Source organism: Cuculus canorus, chromosome 31 (assembly GCF_017976375.1).
Source record: "Cuculus canorus isolate bCucCan1 chromosome 31, bCucCan1.pri, whole genome shotgun sequence".
Classification (NCBI taxonomy): domain Eukaryota; kingdom Metazoa; phylum Chordata; class Aves; order Cuculiformes; family Cuculidae; genus Cuculus; species Cuculus canorus.
The window spans coordinates 1,740,404-1,761,595 of NC_071431.1; the positions used below are offsets into that span (position 1 = coordinate 1,740,404).

General features: G+C 56.6%; 1 protein-coding gene and 1 long non-coding RNA gene across 10 annotated transcripts; one reads left to right on the forward strand and one right to left on the reverse strand.

The window, feature by feature from the left end:
* The first annotated feature begins 260 nt into the window (after positions 1-260).
* On the forward strand, positions 261-5,824 carry MGAT1 (alpha-1,3-mannosyl-glycoprotein 2-beta-N-acetylglucosaminyltransferase). 9 transcript variants are annotated; one of them, XM_054052140.1, is made up of 6 exons: positions 261-389; positions 1,657-1,884; positions 2,622-2,723; positions 3,219-3,237; positions 3,875-3,984; positions 4,072-5,824. In XM_054052140.1, the coding sequence occupies exon 6, from the start codon at positions 4,101-4,103 to the stop codon at positions 5,454-5,456; it is 1,356 nt and encodes a 451-aa protein (XP_053908115.1). In that variant the 5' UTR covers positions 261-389; positions 1,657-1,884; positions 2,622-2,723; positions 3,219-3,237; positions 3,875-3,984; positions 4,072-4,100; the 3' UTR covers positions 5,457-5,824. The 9 variants fall into 9 exon arrangements, with proteins under 9 accessions (XP_053908115.1, XP_053908114.1, XP_053908111.1 ...); XM_054052139.1 differs by lacking the exon at positions 3,875-3,984; XM_054052136.1 differs by lacking the exon at positions 2,622-2,723 and having other exon boundaries at positions 2,800-3,237.
* An 852-nt stretch (positions 5,825-6,676) lies between these two features.
* On the reverse strand, positions 6,677-15,705 carry LOC128849597 (uncharacterized). Its single transcript, XR_008447445.1, has 3 exons — positions 15,177-15,705; positions 13,137-13,318; positions 6,677-7,093 (listed from the first exon to the last, which is right to left on the reverse strand). It is a non-coding gene; the product is annotated as an uncharacterized LOC128849597 (long non-coding RNA).
* Positions 15,706-21,192: the final 5,487 nt, after the last annotated feature.

Genomic DNA, 21,192 nt, shown 5'->3' on the forward strand with positions numbered 1-21,192 from the left:
CCGCAATGGTCTGTTGGAGTGGGCGTGATCAAGCTGCGAGGGGGGCGTGGCTTGGCCAAAAGTGTCCTCTATGTATGGGCGTGGCTTACGTGTGCGTATCCGTTATGGGGGCGTGGTTTGATCCGCTGGGAGTGTGTCCTGGAAACATATATAAGTTATAAGTGGGCGTGGTCTCGAATGAGACTGGGAGCGGCTTCGCAGGAATGGGCGTGGTCTAACTGATGTGGGCGTGGCTTGTAAGAGCGGATACGGCGTAGTGGGTGTGGCTTAACCAGGAGTGAGCGTGGCTTGCCCTAATATGGGTATGGGGGCGTGGCCTTGCCGTTGCCATGGCGTCGCTTCCGGTGCGGCGGGGCGGAAGCGGCGGACGCTACCGAGAGGCACCGCTGGTACCGGGAGGGGCGGATCGGGGCCCGCGGGGCGGCGGCGGCTTCTGAGGGCCCCGTGTGCCTTGTGGCGCGGGGGAGGGGCTCCTTCTGTCGCCTGCGGATGGGGGGGGGCGGTGCTGGGCGCGGAGCGGCTCCTCTGCTCCCCATGGCGAGGCCTGACCCGTATCGGGGTGCCGGGAGGGGGTGGGGAGGCCTCTCTGGCCCGTATCGAGGTGTCAGGAGGGGCGGGGGGACAGCTGTGGGGCTGCTGGGTCTCCCCTGACCCCTGTCGGGGTATCAGGAGGGGCTAAGGGGGTCCTGTGGGGCTGGGGGGCCTCCGTTGTTTCCTGTGTGGGGGATCAGAAGGGGCTGGGGGTCTCTCCGACCCGTGTTGGGGTGTCAGAAGGGGCTGAGGGGACAGTTGTGGGGCTTGGGAAGATCCCCTGACCCCTGTACTGTGTCAGCAAGGGCTGGGGGTCTCCTCTCTTCCCCATGTGGGGCTCCTATGGGGCTGGGGGGGGTCTCCTCTTTTCCCCATGTGGGACTTCTATGGGGCTGGGGGTCTCCTCTCTTCCCTGTGTGGGGCTTCTATGGGGCTGGGGGTCTCCAGTCTTCCCCATGTGGGGTTCCTGCGGGGCTGGGGGGTCTCCTCTCTTCCCCATGTGGGGCTTCTATGGGGCTGGGGGTCTCCTCCCCATGTGGGGCTCCTATGGGGCTGGGGGGGTCTCCTCTCTTCCCCATGTGGGGCTCCTATGGGGCTGGGGGGGGTCTCCTCTCTTCCCCATGTGGGGCTCCTATGGGCTGGGGGGGTCTCCTCTCTTCCCTGTGTGGGGCTCCTATGGGGCTGGGGGTCTCCTCTCTTCCCCATATGGGGCTCCTGTGGGGCTGGGGGTCTCCTCTCTTCCCTATGTGGGGCTCCTATGGGGCTGGGGTGGTCTCCTCTCTTCCCCATGTGGGGCTCCTATGGGGCTGGGGGTCTCCTCTCTTCCCCATATGGGGCTCCTATGGGGCTGAGGGGTCTCCTCTGTCCCCTGTGGAGGTGTCAGGAGGGGCTGGGGGGCTCCTCTGACCCCCATGTGAGCTGGAGGGGACTCCTATGAGATTGAGGGTCTCCTGGAGGCTGAGGGGAGGGGTCCTGCCTCCTGCGGGACCCCCATTTCCTGCAGGAATTCCTCTCCCTGGGGACCTGGGGGGCTACTCCATCCCTGGGGGGGGAATTTTCCCTCTATAAAATAGAGAATCGGAAGGAAATTGGGGCATTTTGACCTTTTTCTCCCTCTTTTTTTAGCACTCTCCCCTCCCCAAAGCAACCATGGCCGGGGGCTGAGAGCGTCTCACGAAAGAGCGGACAGACGGACGCAGCCACTGCCGTGGCCTGACCGCGACGAAGCTCTGATGGCAGAGAAAGCCCCAACCTCATTCCCCATTCCCGAGGGATTCCCGTGCGGCTTCGGAAAACAGGGGGGAGGGGGGAACCCCCCGTGACCCCCCTCCCCCTGGCGCCAGGCCCAACCAGGTAACCTGTGGCTTCGCCCCCTTCCTCCCCCCAAATTCCCATTGGAATGGGGTTAAAACCCCCCCAAAAAAAGGAGAATTTTTACAATTTTGAGGAAGATAGAGGTGATTCCGATGGGAAAAGGGCTGAATTTGGCCCCAAATGAGGGTTTAGTTCCATCTTTGCCGCCGGTTTTGCCAAAAAGAGGGGGGAAGGAGAGGAAAAATCAGGATGGGGAGTTGCCCAAAAGCAGCGCTCACTTTCTTGGGCCCTTGGGCTGGGTTTGGCGTTGCTGAACCCGCAGCCGCTTTCCCTCAGGGTGCAAGAAAGAGGTTGGCTTAATTAAAGAGAATAATTAATGATTCATTTAGGGGTGGCGACATGAAATAAGTGGGCGTTTGCCCCAAATCCCTTGGGCTTGGGGACACCGGGATGAGGCAGAAGGGGTGGAAAATCTCCCCAAAAACTTTGTGAGTCTCCAGATTTGGGGATTGTTGTTTTTTTTTCAGCCCCGAGGGAAGGAAAAATCTGGATTTGGGGGTTTTGGGGGGCTGTGGGGGGGGATTAAGGCGCTCGGGTTCTTGTCTGCCTCGGAGCGAAAGCGAGGGCAGGGAAAATCCCAGCTCTGCTTACTCAGCGCTTGGCCGCTGGCTTCTCCCGCGCCGCGGGGCCGAACCCCAGCCGAAGCCCTGCTTGAGGGCCAAACCACCCCAACTTTGGCCTCAAAGACCCCTAAATTTGAGCCAATAAAACCTCAGGTTTGGGCCAAACCACTTCAAACTTGGCCCCAACCTCCTGGGAACCCCGAGCCAGCCACGGAGTTTGGGGCTACCCCGAGGCTGAGCCGCTCTCGCCTGCAGGTACGGCTCAACCCCAGCCTCCACAAATCCCCTAAATTGACTTTTTTTTCCCCCTCGTTTTCCTTCTCTCCGCCAGCTTTCCTGCTGCCAGATGAGCTTTGGGGCCGGGAAAGGGGAACTCTCGCCCATACCGGCACTTTCCGCCTTCCCCTCCTGGGGGGGAACTGTGGCTTCAGCCCTTTCCCTCCCGTTTTGCACCCCCTTTTTTTTTTTCTTTCCTTTTTTTCCTTTGAAATCCTCCTTTTCCGGGTATTTTTTACCTTTTAATTCCCTTTTTCCGCACGCCAGCGTGGCCTGTGGCGGCGTTAACCCTTGAGCTGCTCTCCAGTGCCAGAGTTAAGCAATCGCTTTCTCTTCTCTCCCCCCCCTTTATTTTCTCCGTTGCTTTTTTTTCCCTCTTCCTTATTTTTTTACTTCTTTTTTTTTCCCTTAATTCCCTTTTTCTCCTCCTCCTCCCTTTTCCTGCCCTCGACGACTTCTTCCCTCCCCTGGCAGGAGTCGGGCCAGGCTCCGGGTGAGTAAAAATTCCTTGAAAACGGGGACTTGGGCAGGATTTTCGTGCTGGAATTGGAGATTTGGGTTTATTTATCCCCCCAAAAACACCCTCATTCACCTCCCCCACCGCCTCCGCAGTGGAAAATCTTCCCTGGAGCCAACCCTGGGGTTAATGTTTAACAGGAGCTGGCGGAGTCCGCTCTTCCACGTGTGGGATTCGGGGATTAGGGGGGGGTCAGGGCCTGGGATTTGGGATTGAGGGTCAGAATTTGGAGATTTGGGGGTCGGAGGTCAGGATTTGGGGGCTGGGGGTCGGGGGTCAGGATTTGGGCATTGGGATTTGGATGTTGGGGGCTGGGATTTGGGGGTCAGGGGCTGGGATTTGGGGGTCAGGGCTCAGGATTTGGGGTTGAGCGTCAGGATTTGGGGGGGCAGGGCTTGGGATTTGGGATTTGGGGGTCGGGGTTCGGGATTTGCGTGTTGGGGGGCCGGGATTTGGGGCTCAGGGGCTGGGATTTGGGGGTCAGGGGTCAGGATTTGGGGTTGAGCGTCAGGATTTGGAGGCCAGGGATTTGGGGGTGGCGGGCTGGGATTGGGGGGTCGGGATTTGGGGTTGATGGTCAGGATTTGGGGTTTTTTTTTCCCCGTTATCAAAGGGGTTCGGGTGTCTCCGCGCTGCCACGTTTCGGTGGGAGGCTCCGTCACCGCGCAGTTTCGCTTCCTCTCGGCGGCGCAGGGGGATTCCTCTTCTGAAGAGGAGCCGGGGGTTGGTTTTGGGGGATCCCAGCCCCTTTTTGTGGGAGCTGGGGGGGGGTTTCTCCTGTCTTCTAACTCCTTGTTTCCCTGTTCCCAGATCCATGGCATGGGATTGAGCGGTGAAGGATGCTGAAGAAGAGCAGCTGGGTGGTGTGGGGGGCGGTGCTCTTCATCGCCTGGAACGGCCTCCTCCTCCTCTTCCTCTGGAGCCGCCCACCCTCGCCGGCCTCCTCCTCCTCCTCCTCCTCTTCTTCCGAAGGTGATCGCTTGACAGCCGAGGTGATCCGTTTGGCTCAAGATGCCGAAACCGAACTGGAACGCCAAAAAGAACTCCTCCAGCAAATCCACCGCTACAGTGGGCTGTGGGGCAGGCGGCGCGGGGCTCTGATCCCACCTCGCCCCCCTCCACCGCCACCCTCGCCGGCTCCGCCGAGCCTCGCCGGCCCCTCCGCCACTGTTATACCGGTGTTGGTGATGGCATGCGACCGCAGCACCGTTCGGCGCTGCCTGGATAAACTCCTCCGCTATCGCCCTTCGGCTCAACAATTCCCTGTCATCGTCAGCCAGGATTGTGGCCATGCCGAAACCGCTCGCGTTATCGCCTCTTACGGCGATGCCGTGGCTCACATCCGTCAGCCCGACCTCAGCGACATCCCGGTGCCGGCAGAACACCGCAAATTCCAAGGTTACTACAAAATTGCTCGGCATTATCGCTGGGCGTTGGGCCAGGTTTTCCGCACCTTCCGCTACCGCGCCACCATCGTGGTCGAGGACGATTTAGAAGTGGCTCCGGATTTCTTCGAGTACTTCCAAGCGACGTTCCCGCTCCTCCTCGCCGACCGCAGCCTCTGGTGCGTCTCCGCTTGGAATGACAACGGCAAAGAGCAAATGGTCGACGTAGGACAAGCCGAATTGCTTTACCGCACCGATTTCTTTCCCGGATTGGGTTGGTTGCTTTTAGCCGAACTTTGGGATGAACTCGAACCCAAATGGCCGCGAGCTTTTTGGGATGATTGGATGCGTCAACCGGAACAACGCCGCGAGCGTTCCTGCATCCGCCCCGAGGTCTCCCGGACGATGACGTTCGGTCGCAAAGGCGTGAGCCACGGCCAGTTTTTTGATCAGTATTTAAAGTTTATCAAACTCAACGACCATTTCGTGCCTTTTACCCAACTCGATCTTTCTTACCTCAAAAAGGAAGAGTACGAACGTTCTTTCCTCCCCAAGGTTTACTCCGCGCCAGAGCTGCGGGTGGAGGACCTGCAGGGCAACCGCCGGCGGGACTTGGGTGCCGTCCGCCTCCAATACAGCGGCCGCGATGCCTTCAAAGCCTTCGCCAAAGCCTTGGGGCTGATGGACGACCTCAAATCCGGCGTCCCCCGCGCCGGCTACCGCGGCATCGTCAGCTTCGTTTACCGTGGACGACGCGTCTACCTGGCGCCGCCCTCAGACTGGACCGGATACGATCCCACGTGGAGTTAGCGGCTGCCCTCCTCCTGCTCAAAATGAGGGTTTTTTGGGGGGTGTTTTCCCCTTTTTTTTTTCATCTTTTAAGTGGGTTTTTTTTTTCCTTGGCGTGGCTTTAACCGGGCGCGTTTTGCCACGAGGCACTGGGGGAAACCCGGGACAGAGGCGGCTCCTGACGGGGAGAAGATTTTCCACAATAAAAGGTGAAAAAACCCCTCCGAATCCCCCCCAAATTTCCATGTCTTCCTGCTGCTCGGCTCCTCCATGCAGCCTGGGCCTTAGAGTGCGCTAGAGTGGTCTGTATGGACCGGTGGGGGTCTGTATCTGTCTATAGGGGCCTCTATGGGCCTATAGGGACCTGTATGGACCTGCGTGGTGTATCTGCCTACAGGGGCCTGTAGGGACCTGTATAGACCTATAGAGACCTGTATGGATCTGTGGGGGTCTGTAGAGGCCTGTATGGGTCTATAGGGGCCTGTATGTACCTATAAGGACTTGTGTGGACCTTTGTGGGTCGATAGGGGCCTGTATGGGTCTATAGGGACCCAAAGAAATGAGATGGGGGGGGGGGGGGGTCAGCACTTTTGCCTCGAGCAGCAGCCCCACCCCCTGCTTTTATTGACCAAATCCTTCCTAATTTAGGAGTTCCTTCCCCATGTTTGAGGAGGAAAATCCCTATTCCCCAGCGCGCTGTTTGCCCTGAGGAAAAATACCCAAATCGGGACAAACCTCCCCAAAACCAGAGCATTAAAAACCCCAACAACCCCCCTGGGATTGCACCGGTGCTGGATTTTGGTGTGAAATTAATTCGGTGATTAACAGGACGGTGATTTAAAAAAAAAAGAAACTTTGGAGGCCTGTTTTTATCGACACCTCCAGATTCTTAACCCGAAAAGGTCCAAATCCGCCCGCCTAAATCCACTTTTTTGTACTTAAAACGGGTCCCGAAGAGGCTGAAGGGGTTGGGGAGGGGTGAGAAGGGTCGGGGGGGGGGGTATAGAGGTCGCCGCAGTCCTCACTCAGGTCCGCTCCTCCAGCAGTCCTCCCGCCCCGCTGGGCGCGCGGTTCTCAGTCAGGTCCGCCCCACCCCTCTGGGCGGGAGCAGAGGGAGCAGCCAATGGGAGCCGTCCGCGAGGAGGGAAACAGCCAATGGAAACGCGAGGAGCTCGCCAGGGGGCGGGACCAGAGGATTGGCGGGAGGGGGCGGGTGGGATGGCACGGGCGAAGCCGCAGCGGCAGCTAAAAAGCCCCCCAAACCCGATCCTTCTTCGGCCCCAAATCCCCTTAAAAAGGGGTTTCTGTGGCCTCAACCTTCCCTGAAAACGCGGCTTCTCCGGCCTCAAACCTCCCTGAAGACGCTGCTTCTGTAGCCCTAAACCTTCCTGAAAATGCTGCTTCTCCGGCCTCGTGCGTTATGGCAAAACCTCCGTTTCCGCCGGCGAAGAACCCCCGCGTTCCTCCCGATATCTTCGTTTCGGGGGCTGCTGCGCGGTTTTTCCATCCTCCCGGGAGGTCTCAGCCTGGAGCCGGCGGCCATGGTGGCTCTGCGCAAGGGCTGTGAGGCTCATCTGCGGGCGCAGCTCGAGCTCTGGGGGCTCTGCGCTCTCCACGCCAAGCGCTCTGCCCTTCGGCTCGCCGACGTCTGCCTTCACCTGAAAAGACCCACAGGACCCCTCTAGAACCCCTCAGGACCCACTTGGAGCCACCCAGGACCCCTCTAGGACCACCAGGACCCCAGTAGAGCCCCCTGAGACACCTTTAAGGTTTTCCAGGACCCCTTCAGGACACTCAGGGTTGGAATCTCTCTCCTCTTAAGAGACTCCTAGTGAGGTCCTGTGGGTCTCTAACAGGTTCCTGGAGGTCCAAGAATGGTCCTGGAAGGCCTTAGCTGGGTCCCAGGGGCTCTAGAGGGGTCCAGAGGGTCTTAGATGGGTCCTAGAAGACACTAAAGGTGTCCCAGGAGGATCTAGAGGGGGTCTTGGGGGTCTTAGAGGGGTCCGGGAAGGCCTTAAAGTGGTCCCAGGGGGCTCTAGAAGGGTCCTGAGAGTCCTAGAGGGGTCCTGGAAAGCCTTGCAGGGGTCCCAAGGGACTCTAGAGGAGTCCTGGGAGTCTTAGAGGGGTCCTGGAAGGCCTTAAAAGAAGTTCCATGGACCTCTGGAGGGGCCCTGGGGGTCCTAGACAGCCTTAATTATGTCCCAAGGGACTCCAGAGGGGTCTAGAGGGGTTCTGGAAGTTATAGAAAGGTCCTGCACGGTGTTAAAGTGGTCACAGACCACACTAGACGGGTCCTGTGGGGACTTGGATCAGTTCTGAAAGGACTTAAAGAGTTCCCAGAGGGCTCTGGAGGGGTCTTGGGAGTCTTCGAGGGGTCCTGTAGGTCAGAGGGGTTCTGGAAGGCCTTAAATGGGTCCCATGGACCTCTAGAAAAAGTCCAGAGGGTCCTACATGAGTCCTAGAAGGCACTAAAGGGGTCCCAGAAGCTCTAAAGGTGTTCTGGGATTCTTAGAGGAGTCCTGGAAAGCCTTAATAGTACTCTAGAGGGGTCCAGAGGGTCCTGGAGATGTCCTGTGGATCTCTTAACACGGTCCTGCAGGTCCAAGAGTGGTCCTAGAAAGCCCTAAAGGGGTCCTAGATGGGTCCTGGGGGGTTCCAGAGGGGTCCTGGGGGTCCTATATGGGTCCTGGACAACTTTAAAGTGGTCCCAGGGGCTCTAGAGGGGTCCTGTCATGCCTTAAAGGTGTCCCAAGATGCTCTACAGGAGTTCTGGGGGTTCTAGAGAGGTCCTGGAAGGCCTTCATTAACCCCTAAGGGGTTTAAGATAGGTCGTGGGTGTTTTAGGTCTTTGCCACTAATTTGAAGGAGATTCTCCTCTCATCTTTTTTTGGATGGGTCACAGCCCAGGATGGGGGGAAGTGGAAGGACAGAGGAGGAGAAAGGGGTGAAGGAGGAAAGCGCTCTTGCCTGAAGCCTCCGGCCGCTCTCCCCTCGCCCCGGCTCTGCGCTGTCCCTGCGTGACACAGGGGCGGTTCTGCACCCCGAGTCGATTAACTGCACCCCGAGTCGATTGACTGCACCCCGAGTCGATTGACTGCACCCCGAGTCGATTAACTGCACCCCAAGTCGATTGACTGCACCCCGAGTTGATTAACGGGGCTCTCTGCTGCCACCGAGTGACCGAACAGTGGTTCTGCAGCACGAATCGATTAACCTGAGTCTCTGCTGCCACCGAGTGACCAAAATGTGCTACTGCAGCCCAAGTCGATTAATAATCATTATTTATCCTCAAAGTATCATTAATCGTTATTTATCCACTAAGTACCAATAATTGTTATTTATCTGCTAAGTATCAATAATCATTATTTATCCTCTAAGTATCAATAATCATTATTTATCCACGGAGAGGAGAGGAGAGGAGAGGAGAGGAGAGGAGAGGAGAGGAGAGGAGAGGAGAGGAGAGAAGAGAGAAGAGAAGAGAAGGAAAAGAAAGAGAAGAGAAGAGAAGAGGAGAGAAGAGAAGAGGAGAGAAGAGAGAAGAGAAGGAAAAGAAAGAGAAGAGAAGAGAAGAGAAGAGAAGAGAAGAGAAGAGAAGAGAAGAGAAGAGAAGAGAAGAGAAGAGAAGAGAAGAGAAGAGAAGAGAAGAGAAAGAAAGAGAGGAGAGGAGAGGAGAGGAGAGGAGAGGAGAGGAGAGGAGAGAAGAGAAGAGAAGAGAAGAGAAGAGAAGAGAAGAGAAGAGAAGAGAAGAGAAGAGAAGAGAAGAGAAGAGAAGAGAAGAGAAGAGAAGAGAAGAGAAGAGAAGGAAAAGAGAGAAGGAAAAGAAAGAGAAGAGAAGAGAGGAGAGGATAGGAGAGAAGAGAAGAGAAGAGAAGAGAAGAGAAGAGAAGAGAAGAGAAGAGAAGAGAAGAGAAGAGAAGAGAAGAGAAGAGAAGAGAAGAGAAGAGAAGAGAAGAGAAGAGAAGAGAAGGAAAAGAGAGAAGGAAAAGAAAGAGAAGAGAGGAGAGGAGAGGAGAGGAGAGGAGAGGAGAGGAGAGGAGAGGAGAGGAGAGGAGAGGAGAGGAGAGGAGAGGAGAGGAGAGGAGAGGAGAGGAGAGAAGAGAGAAAAGGAAAGGAAAGGAAAGGAAAGGAAAGGAAAGGAAAGGAAAGGAAAGGAAAGGAAAGGAAAGGAAAGGAAAGGAAAGGAAAGGAAAGGAAAGGAAAGGAAAGAAAAGAAAAGAAAAGAAAAGAAAAGAAAAGAAAAGAAAAACGGAACAGAAAAATAAAAGAGGGGTACAGAGAAGCGAGGGGAAAAAATAGTACGGCAGCAGAGTAAATAAAAGGAAGCAAAAAGTCCAACCCGAAAGGTTTGATACGCAGTCACACCATTGGCACAACAGACGATGTCGTAGTGAAAGAGCAAATACTGTGTACCCACGAGAACCCTTTAGCGTCCTCTAGGACCCATCTAGGACACTCTGGACCCCTCCGGAGCCCCCTAGGATCGGTTTAAGTCTTCCCAGGACCCCTCTAGAGCCCCTTGGGACCACTTTAAGGCCTTCCAGGACCCCTCTACGACCCTCAGGACCCAACTACAGCCCCCTGGGACCCCTTTAAGGCCTTCCAGGACCCCTCCAGGACCCCCAGGACACCTCTAGAGCTCCCTGGGACCACTTTAAGGCCTTGCAGAACCCCTCTAAAACACTCAGAATGCCTCTAGAGCCTTCTGAGGCCCCTTTAGTGTCTTCTGGGACACATCTAGGACTCTCTGGACCCCTCTGGAGCCCCCTGGGACCCCTTTAAGGCCTTCCAGGACCCCTCTAAGACCCCCAGAACTCCTCTGGAGCCCCATGAGAACCCTTTAGTGTCTTCTAGGACCCATCTAGGACACTCTGGACCCCTCTAGATCCCCCTGGGGCCCCTTTAAGGCCTTCCAGGGCTTCCCTACAACCCTCAGCACCCATCTACAGCCCCTCGGGATCCCCTTAAGGCCTTCCAGGACCCCTCTAGGACCCACAGGACACCTCTAGAGCTCCCTGGGACCACTTTAAGGCCTTCGAAGACCCCTCTAAAACACTCAGAATGCCTCTACAGCCTTCTGAGACCCATTTAGTGCCTTCTAGGACCTTTCTAAGACCCTCTGGACCCCTCTAGAGACCCCTGGGACCCCTTTAAGGCCTTCCAGGACCTCTCCAGGACCCCCAGGACCCATTTAGAGCCTCATGGGACCCCTTTAGGGCCTTCTAGGACCCCTCTTGGACTTGCAGGACCCCTTTCAAGAACCACACAACCCTTCTAGAGACCCCCAGGACCCCTCTAGAGACCCCCCAGGACCCTTCTAAAGGCCCACGGACCTCTCTAGAGCCCCCCAGTACCCATCTAAGGCCCTCAGGACCTGTTGAAAGCTCCCTGGGACCCTTTTAGGGCCTTCAAAGACCACTCTTGCACCTGCACGACACTGTTAGAGGTCCCTTGGACATCTCTGGACCCTCTGGACCCTTCTAGAGTACTATGGGACCCTTTTAAAGCATTCCAGGACTGCTCTAAGAACCCTCTACACGACCTTTCTCAGACCCTCTGGACCCCTCTAGAGACCCCCCAAGACCCTTTCAGCATCCCCAGGACCCCTCTAGAGACCCCTTGGACCCCTCTAATGACTTCCAGAACTGATCTTGGAGCCCTAGGACCCCTCTAGAGCAGCCTGAGACCCCTTTAGTGCCTTCTAGGACCCTTCTAAGACCCTCTGAACCCCTCTAGACCCCCTGGGACCCCCTTAAGGCCTTCCAAGACCCCTCTAGGACCCACAGGACACCTCTAGAGCTCCCTGGGACCACTTTAAGGCTTTCCAGAACCCCTCTAAAACACTCAGAATGCCTCTACAGCCTTCTGAGACCCATTTAGTGCCTTCTAGGACCTTTCTAAGACCCTCTGGACCCCTCTAGAGACCCCTGGGACCCCTTTAAGCCCTTCAAGGACTTATCTAGGACCCCCAGGTCCCCACTGAATCCTCCCAGGACCCCTCTGAGAACACTTCAAATCTTCCAGCACTCCTATAGACCACCCAGGACCACACTAGAAAGGTTCCAGGAGGCTCTAGAGGACTCGTTGAGGTTGCATGGGGCTCTAGAAGAAATCTGAGAGTCCTGGAGAGGTCCTGGAAGGCCTTAAAGGGATCCCAGGTGGCTCTAGAGGGGTCCAGAGGGTCCTTGAGGGATCCTGGAAGGCCTTAAAGGGGTCTCAGGTCGCACTAGAAGGTTCCTGGGGGTCCTGGAAAGCTTTAAAGGGGTCGCAGGGGACTCTAGAGGGTTCCTGGAGGTCTTAGAGTGCTCCTGGAAGACCTTAAACTGGTCCCAGGCTGCACTAGAGGGGTCGTAGTGGTCCTAGAGGGGTCCTGGAAGGCCTTACAGGGGTCCCATGAGGCTCTAGAGAGGTCCTGGGGGTCCTAGAAGGGTCCTGGAAGGCCTTAAAAGGGTCCCAGGGGCCTCTAGAAGGGTCCTGGAGATCCTAGATAGGTCCTGGAAGGCTTTAATTGAGTCCCAAGGGTCTCTAGAGGGGTCCTAGGGGACTTAGAGAAGCGGAGAAACAACTGAGCACGTTAAATCACATTTTTTGACATCCTGTGCCGCACGAGGAACCCCCAAAAAGGGTCAAAATAGACAACGGACCATCGTATATATCACAAACAACAGCACAGCTTCTCCAAAAGTGGTGTATAGAACACATTACAGGAATCCCACATTCACCCACGGGCCAAGCAATGATTGAAAGGACACATTAGATAATTAAACAATATTTATCAAGACAAAAAAAAGGAGGGGATTGGGAGAAACGCCACCTAACAGAATGATGAAAGTACAATACATAATGATTTTTTTGCGCTTAGCAGGGAATGGTGAAGTCCCTCCCCTTGTTAAGCACATACAGACTCTGTCAACAGGAATGTCTACATTCCAAGAACATCCCAAAGTGTTACTAACAAACAGAGAAGGGTCTTGGGAAGGCCCTTTCCAGTTAATAACCTGGGGAAGAGGATATGCTTGTGTGATTACACAAAGAGGACCAAACTGGATCCCAGCAAAATGGGTGAAACCAGCGGTAGACGAAGCACGCGATGGAACACCCCAAGAGGAGCATCGCGAGGTGGATCCGGCCAGCAACGATCTCGGTTATCACCGCACGACAGTGGACCATAAAACCCCAAAATAACTGTTGTATTTTGTTTGCAAATATAACAGGACGGCAATCATTATGTTTGTCTTTGGCTACGCCAAGAAATCCTTTTAGAACATGTTAGGTGGGTTATCAATAACTAATTTTCACAGTTTCAAAGGATCGATCGATGACACAGCAGTGACATCGCAAGAATTATAACATCTTTGAACGGGACAATAATTAATCCGGGATCAACTAATTAAATATTAGCATCAGGGGGAAATCACAGCTATATTAGATTTGTCCCAAATGTTGAAAGAGTATATGTACAATTTCGATGGGAATCACACAGAATCACAAGGTTGGAAAGGACCCATTGGATCATCGAGTCCAACCATTATCAAGTATTTTCCAAGACGCAACGAAGCAGAGAAGGAAAGGAGAATTATAATGAGAATGGGAACTCAAACGTTAACATGCGGAGTGATTGGCGGAAGTGATTTGTGCCTAATAGAGCTGTAGGAAAAGCATTAGGAGAAATAGAGAAGCGAGGTTGTTGGGTAGCAAATTTACCTTCACTTTTAATTTCTGAACCTCATATTTGATTTCTGAGCTCGTGATAGATATTAACTCGGTGAGACGTGCTACGCTTCCGAGTCGTGCAGCCACCGACCTCTTCTTATTAGCGCCAGAACATGGGGATGAAGGTTTAAAGGAATGCGTTGTGTGACTTTATCCGATCGATACACCATCAACTGAAACAGTAGAAAGAGTTGATGAAACAATTACGACAATGATCCAGATTAATTAAGGCAATTATTGTCTGGACGGGGCGTCGGAGCTTGACTTCAAGAACGACTTCTGAGACCTGAAATCATTCTATTGGTGATCTATATGGCTTTAATGATAATTCATTGCATACTATAATGTAACATTATATTATACTATAATGTATAATGTAAATTATACATACGATAATGTATATATAAGATGAGCAATAAATGTCTTCGATCCAAGATATCGGAGTGCGTGCCGTCAATCTCCTCAAGCGGTGGGAACGGATCTCGCTAACCAAAAATGTAAACAAATTACAGCAGCCCTTCCGAGAAACGCTAACTTAGTAGATATAATAGAGGCTCGTTCTAAATTACCTATAATTAAGGAACAGCAAAAGGCAAACGTTCACACTGAAGCATATGGTGATGCTTTGGCTGTGGCTCTTCGACCCGCGGTGGTGTTTGTCCCCAAGACAGTGGTGGGGACAAAGGTCCAACTATGTGTTATCAATGTGGGCAACGGGGACACAAATGATCCCACCACGCCCTCAGCTTATCCGGTTGTCTCGACAAACTTCTCGGAGCCACCAGAGGGAGCGCAGGATTTGACCTGGCAGTGGTCACCACAATTACCATAAATGATACGAAAGTTCACGTTGTCCCATCTACAGTAAATGGCCCCTTAGGGAATGGATTAAGTGCACTGTGATTGGGACGATCTTCAGTTTCTAAGCAAGGGATTACGATCATTCCAGCGGTAATTGATGCAGACTATAGGGCGATATCGCTATGATTCAGATCTTGCGTCCTCCTATACCAATTACGGAACAGACCCGTGTCGCTCAGTTAGTGCCGTTTAACGCGCGTGTACTAAAATCTAAGGACGTTATCCAGGGAGAAGGAAGCTTTGGCTCAACAGGAGCACCACTTGTGGCATTCACTCAGCAAATTACCTCCGTCCGACCAGCTAGGGAAGTTCAAATTTCGGGCCCTGACCATCAGGAACTTATTGCGACCGTGACGATGGATAGTGGTTCTGACGTTACAATTATACGCAGGAGTCACTGGACCATCACTTGGCCTCCGGAAACAGCGTCTACTTTTGTCACGGGAATTGGAAGGGGCTCAACCGACTCAGTTAAGTCGTGAATTTGTGTATCGGAATGACATCAACGACAACTTCTCCGTTCTTCCGTATGTATTGCACACCAATATATGGCTTACAGGACGAGAGGCTTTAATTCAGTGGGGAATCCAATTAACTACGCAATAGCGGCCGTTGATAAGCGACCTACCTTAAAAATGACATGGTTCGGGTGGATCGATGGCCGCTATCAGCAGAAAAGGTCGCACAATCGGAACATTCGGTAGACGAACAGTTAAAAGCAGGACACTTCATCCCATCCACTGGTCCCTGGAACACTCCTATTTTTATTATTCCGAAAAAAATCAGGCGAATGGCATTTGTTGAGAGATTTACGAGCAGTAAATGCAGTAATACAAGATATGGGATGTCTACAACCTGGAATTCCTACACCTACTATGGTGCCCATAGTAGATTTCAACGACTGCTTCTTTACAATTCCTTTGCATCCAGAAGACAGGGACAAATTTGCATTTCCCGTCCCTTCAGGGAACCGACAGCCGCCCGCGAAAAGGTATCAGTGGAAAAGTCTTACCACAAGGCATGAAAAATTCTCCAACCGTACGCCAACGGGACATTGACTTGAAAATCATCTCGCGAGAGAGATGCCGATGGTTTAATTTATCATTACGCGGATGATCTATTAACTCGTAACAAGCAATGAAATTCGGAACAGCTCCTGAAAGATCTTACCGGTGCTTTGTGTGACTATGGATGAGTTATCGCCCCGGAGAAAATTCAGCAAAATAAACCCATGGAGACATTCGGGGCTGGAAGTTACGCTTTCTGTCGTTCATCCACAAATAAATACGCTGCGTGATGTTCAGCATCTCGTGGGTGACTTGCAACGGATTGGGACCTTACGTGGAATCACTGACGACGATCTTCATCCTTTATCGCAATTACTTAAAGGCCGACAGTGGTTGACAGAAGTCAGACGCCTCGACGACGGAAGACGAGCACGTATACAGAACACTGAAACTAAAATGAGTACTGTTTTTTTTCAGGTCAAATTTCCATCGAGTTACCCCTTTCCGTTTATTATAGGCAACACTGGGCTTGAAGAGGCAGAAATCGCCTCCTCCATGAGGTGGGGTCACCTCGGTGGGGGGCAATTAGTCCTAGTCCAGGGGAGGAATTAGTGCAGGAGGAGGCAATTAGTGGGGGGGCAAATCCGCCCCCCCCCAGGGGCATTTTTTACCCCAGAGCTGGATGGAGGGGGGCAATAATTAGCCCTCAGCCCCCTGGGGCAGGATTGACCCCCCCCTCCATCAGTTACTTTGCACAGGGGGGGTGTATTTTTGGCCCATGGGGGGTAATTGCAGCCCTGGGGGGGTTATTGGTGGCCCGCGGGGGGCAATTATACCCCTGGGAGGGTAGAATTTACCCCTTGAGGGGGCAATTTGTGCCCCACGTGGGGGCATTTGCAGATGGGGGGGGTGGAACAATTCCTCCTCATTTATGAATTCTGTACCTGGGGGAGAGGGCATTTGTTTACACACCAGAGACCCCCCCAGCACCCAGAGACCCCCTCAGCACCCACAGACCTCCCCCAGCACCCAGAGGTGCCCCCCAGCACCCAGAGACCCCCCCCAGCACCCAGAGACCCCCCTCAGTACCCAGAGAACCCCCTCAGTACCCAGAGACTCTCCCAGCACCCAGGGGTGCCCTTCAGTACCCACAGACACCTCTCAGCACCCAGAGACCTCCCCAGCACCCAGGGGTGCCCCTCAGTACCCAGAGATCCCCCCCAGCACCCAGAGACCCCCTCCAGCACCCAGGGGTGCCCCCCAGCACCCAGAGACCTCCCCAGCACCCAGAGACCCCCCTCAGTACCCAGAGACCCCCCGGCACCCAGCGACCCCCTCAGCACCCAGGGGTGCCCTTCAGTACCCACAGACACCCCTCAGCACCCAGAGACCTCCCCAGCACCCAGGGGTGCCCCTCAGTACCCAGAGATCCCCCCCAGCACCCAGAGACCCCCTCCAGCACACAGGGGTGCCCCCCAGCACCCAGAGACCTCCCCAGCACCCAGAGACCCCCCTCAGTACCCAGAGACCCCCCCAGCACCCAGAGACCCTCCCAGCACCCAGGGGTGCCCTTCAGTACCCACAGACACCCCTCAGCACCCAGAGACCTCCCCAGCACCCAGAGACCCCCTCCAGCACTCAGGGGTGCCCCCCAGCAACCACAGATCCCCCCCAGCATCCAGGGGTGCCCTCGAGCACCCAGAGACCTCCCCCAGCACCCAGAGGTGCCCCCCAGCACCCAGAGAACCCCCTTAGAACCAAGGAGTGCCGCCCAGCATCCAGAGACTCCCCCAGCACCTAGAGACCCCCTCCAGCACCCAGGGGTGCCCCCCAGCACTCATAGACCCCCCCCAGCACCCAGAGAACCCTCTCAGCACCCAGAGACCCCCCAACAGCACCCAGAGAATCCCTTCAGCACCCAGAGAACCCCCTTAGAACCCAGGGGTGCCCCCTCAGCACCCAGAGACTCCCCCAGCACCCAGAGACCCCCTCCAGCACCCAGGGGTGCCCCCCAGCACCCAGAGACCCGTCAGCATCCAGAGAACCCCCTCAGCACCCAGGGGTGCCCCCCAGCAACCACAGATCCCCCCCAGCATCCAGGGGTGCCCCCGAGCACCCAGAGACCTCCCCCAGCACCCAGAGACCCCCCTCAGCATCCAGAGAACCCCCTCCAGCACCCAGAGACCCCCCCTCAGCACCCAGAGACCTCCCCTCTGGGGGCTGCTGGGGGCGATCTATGGGGCTGGTTTGTGGGTCTCAGTGAGCTATGGGGCAGCACAATGGGTCCAGTTGAGCTCTGGGGTGGATCTATAGGGTGGATCTATGGGGCTCAGTGAGCTCTGGGGGGATCTGTGGGTCAGGGTGATCCATGGGGCGGGTCTATAGGGTTACTCTATGGGTCTGGGTGAGCTGTGAGGCAGGTATGTAGGGCCCATCTATGGGGTTGAGAGAGCCGTGGGGCCCATCTATGGGGCTGAGAGAGCCATGGGGCTGCTCTATGGGGCTGAGTGAGCTGTAGGGCTGCCCTATGGGTCTGGGTGATAAATGGGGTGGGTCTATAGAGCCAATCTACGGGTCTGGGTGATCTATGGGACCACTCTATGGCTCTCAGTGAGCTGTGGGGCCCATCTATGGGGCTGGAGAGCCATGGGGCTGCTCTGTGGGTCTGGGTAAGCTATGGGGCAGAGCTACAGGGCTGATCTATGGGTCTGGGGGTCGCTAAAGGGGAGCCCCATGGGGCTGGGTGAGCTGTGGGGCTGCTCTATGGGTCTGGGTGAGCCATGGGGCGGGCCTATAGGGCCAATCTATGGGTCTGGGTGAGCTCTAGGACCCATCTATAGGTCTGGGTGATCCATGGGGTGGGCCTATAGGGGGGATCTATGGGGCTGGGTGAGCCATGGGGCGGATCTATGGGGCTGGGGGTTGCTATGGGGGTTGCCATGTGAGGCCTATGGGGCAGGGTGGGCCCTATGGCCGCTCTATGCGTCGGGTCTGTGGGTCGTCCCCCCCCCCCCGCCCCACATCGCCCCACACCCCCCTGACCTTCCCCACTATCGCTCCAGCCGGTCGCGCAGCTCCCGCTTCTTGCGCTTCGCGGGGCATGGCGGAAGGTCACGTGACGGGAGAGGCCCCTGCGCCGCGGCCAATGGGATGGGGAAGGCGTCCCGGTGAGGGGGCGGGGCTAAGGGGAAGGGAAGCCAATAGAAGAGCAAGGTGCCGCAGAGGGGGCGGGGTTTCGCGGACGGAAAGCCAATGGGAGGCGAAAGAGGGAGAAGGGGCGTGACCAAACAATATAACCAAAGGAGGGGATGGGAAGGGGCGTGGCCATGATGAGGCAGCCAATAGGAGAGTCAAGAGCGGGAGAGGGCGTGACCAAGCTGAGGCGGGAAAATGTCGCGGAGGGGGAGCGGAAAAACCAATATAGCCAATGGGAGAGGGAGAGAGTGGGAGGAGGCGTGGCCAAGACGCGCCGGCCAATGGAGGGGTGGGGCTGGAGCCGGGAGGACCGGAAGCGGCGGTGGAGGGGGACGCTCTAGGCCGCGTCTCTGTGGTAGCCGGCCATGCCGAGGGGTGCGCGGCCCGCGGGGCGGCAGGAGGAATGGCGGGGGGACGAGGAGGAGGAGGAGCAGCGAGGTGAGGGGGCGGGGAGGGGGCTGGAGACCCGGGGAGGGGGGGAATATGAGTGGGGAGGGGTTTAGAGTGGAGGGGAGGGGGGGAATATGGGGGGGTGGAAGGGTTTTGGGGGGGCTGGAGACCAGGGAGGGGGCGGCCATGGGAGGGGTGGGGGCTTTTGGGGAGGAAAGGGGGGTGTTGGACCCCTGAGGAGGGGTTTGGGGGGGATTGGAGACTATGGGGGGAGGGGGGGAGGGGGGTTCTGGGCGGGGAGAGGCGGGGGGCTGGACCCCTAGGTAGGGTCCTGAGAGGCAGGAAAGGGGTTAAGGGGGCTGGAGACCCAGGGGAGGGGCAGCTATGGGGAGGGAGGGGGAGGTTTTGTGGGGGAGGAGGGGTTTGTGGGGGTAGGGGGGTGTTGGACCCCTGGGGAGGGGTCTAGGGGGTAGGGGAGGGATTTGGGGGGGCTGGAGTCTAGGGAGGGGGCGGCTATGAGGGATAGAGGGGTCTGTGGGTGGAGAGGAGGGGGTGTTTATTGAGGAGGAGGGGTCTGGGGGGGGTCAGAGCCCCGGGGAGGGGGGTTTATTGGGGGGCGAGAGAGGGTGGGGGGGAAGGGGGTGTTGGGCCTCTGGGGAGGGGTCTGGGGGTGCTGGAGACAGGGGATGGGGTGGCTGAGGCATGGAAAGGGGGTTTGAGGTGGGGCAAAGAGGGTGTTGGACCCCTACGTGGGGTCTGGGGGGACAGGGTAGGGGTTTGGGGGGGCTGGAGCCCTGCGTTGGAGAGGTTGGTGTGGGGGAAGGGGTCGTGAGGATGGAAAGTTGGGGGCCGGATCCCTGGGGAGGGGGGTTTGGAGGAGGCGGTGTGGAGAAGGGGGGGCAGATGCCCAAGGAGGGGTCAGAGGAGTCTGTGGGGAGAAGGGGGGGGGGCAGGTCCCTGGGGAAGGGAGTCCATGAGGGAAAGGGGGGGGAGCTATGGAGGGGAGGGACACCTGGGGCCTTGCAGTGGGAAAAGAAGGGGTTCTATGGGGAAAAGGGGGGGCTGGACCCCCAGAGAGGGTCCCTGGGGGGCACCAGGGACTGTGGGGATGGGGGCAAACACGCTCGGCATCTGGTCCTGATGCTGCCCCCCCCCCCTTGCTCAGAGCAACCAGTGAAGAAGGGCCGGAAGGATCGGCGAGGCAAGAAATCGGTGAGGACCCCCCCTTCCTAAACCCCCCAGCTCTGCTCTGACCCCCATCCCCTGCTCTGACCCCCCTCAACCTCTTCTCTTTGCGCCCCCAGTTCTTCGAGGAGCTGGCAGAGGAGAAACTGGCACCTGCCGAGGCTCCAGCCCCCCCGGAGAAGGAAGTGCCGTCCCAGCAGGTTCGTTAAGGTTGAGTTAATTAGGGTGAGGAAGCTCTAATGAGGAGCAGGGTGGGGCTGGAGAAGGAGAAGCTAAATTTGGGGGGGGGGAGGGGCTAAAAGAGGGGGGACTGAGGGACATTGGGGTTACAGGGACCCAGAGATGTTAACTCCAGCTGGAGGCCGGTCACAAGGGGTCCCAGTGTGTCCTAGAGGGGTCCTGGAAGCCTTAAAGAGGTTCTGGGGGGTCCTAGAGGGGTTGCAGAAGGCCTTAAAGGGGTCCAAGGAGGCTCTCAAGGAGGTCAGAGGGATCCTGTGGGTCTCTAAAGGGGTTCTGCAGGTCTAAGAGGGGTCCTGGAAGGCCCTAAAGTTGTCCCAGGGGGTCCTAGAGGGGTCCTGGAAGGTCCTAGCGGGGTCCTGGAAGGCCCTGAAGGGGTTCCAAGTGGCTCTGAAGGGGTCCTGGGTGGCTCTACAGGGGCGCTAGGGGGTTTTAGAGGGGTCTGGGGGCGCTGTAGAAGCATTCTGCAGTCTAAGAGGAGTCCTGGAAGGTCCTAAAGGGGTACCAGGGAGTCCTAGAGGGCCCTGAAGGGGTTCCATGTGGCTCTGAAGGGGTCCTGGGTGGCTCTAGAGGGGTGCTAGGGGGTTTTAGAGGGGTCTGGGGGCGCTGTAGAAAGGTCCTGCAGTCTAAGAGGAGTCCTGGAAGGCCCTAAAGTTGTCCCAGGGAGTCCTAGAGGGGTCCTGGAAGGCCCTAAAGGGGTCCCAGGGGGTCCTAGAGGGGTTCTGGAAGGCCCTAAAGGGGTCCCAGGGGGTCCTAGAGGGGTCCTGGAAGGCCCTAAAGGGGTCCCAGGGGGTCCTAGAGGGGTTCTGGAAGGCCCTAAAGGGGTCCCAGGAAGCTCTAGAGGGTTCCTGTGGGACCCTGTGCAGCTCCAGACTAGGGGAAGAGCAGCTGGAAAGCTGCCTGGAGAAGAAGGACCTGGGAGTGTTGGTTGATGTCACTGACCATGAGCCAGCGGTGGCCCCAGTGGCCAAGAAGGCCCGTGGTGTCTTGGCTTGGATCAGAAACAGCGTGGCCAGCAGGGCCAGGGAGGTTCTCCTGCCCCTGGTGAGGCCGCACCTCGAATCCTGGGTTCAGTTCTGGGCCCCTCACTCCAAGAAGGATGTTGAGGGGCTGGAGCGCGTCCGGAGAAGAGTATGGAAGCTGGTGAGGGGGCTGGAGAACGAGGCTGAGGG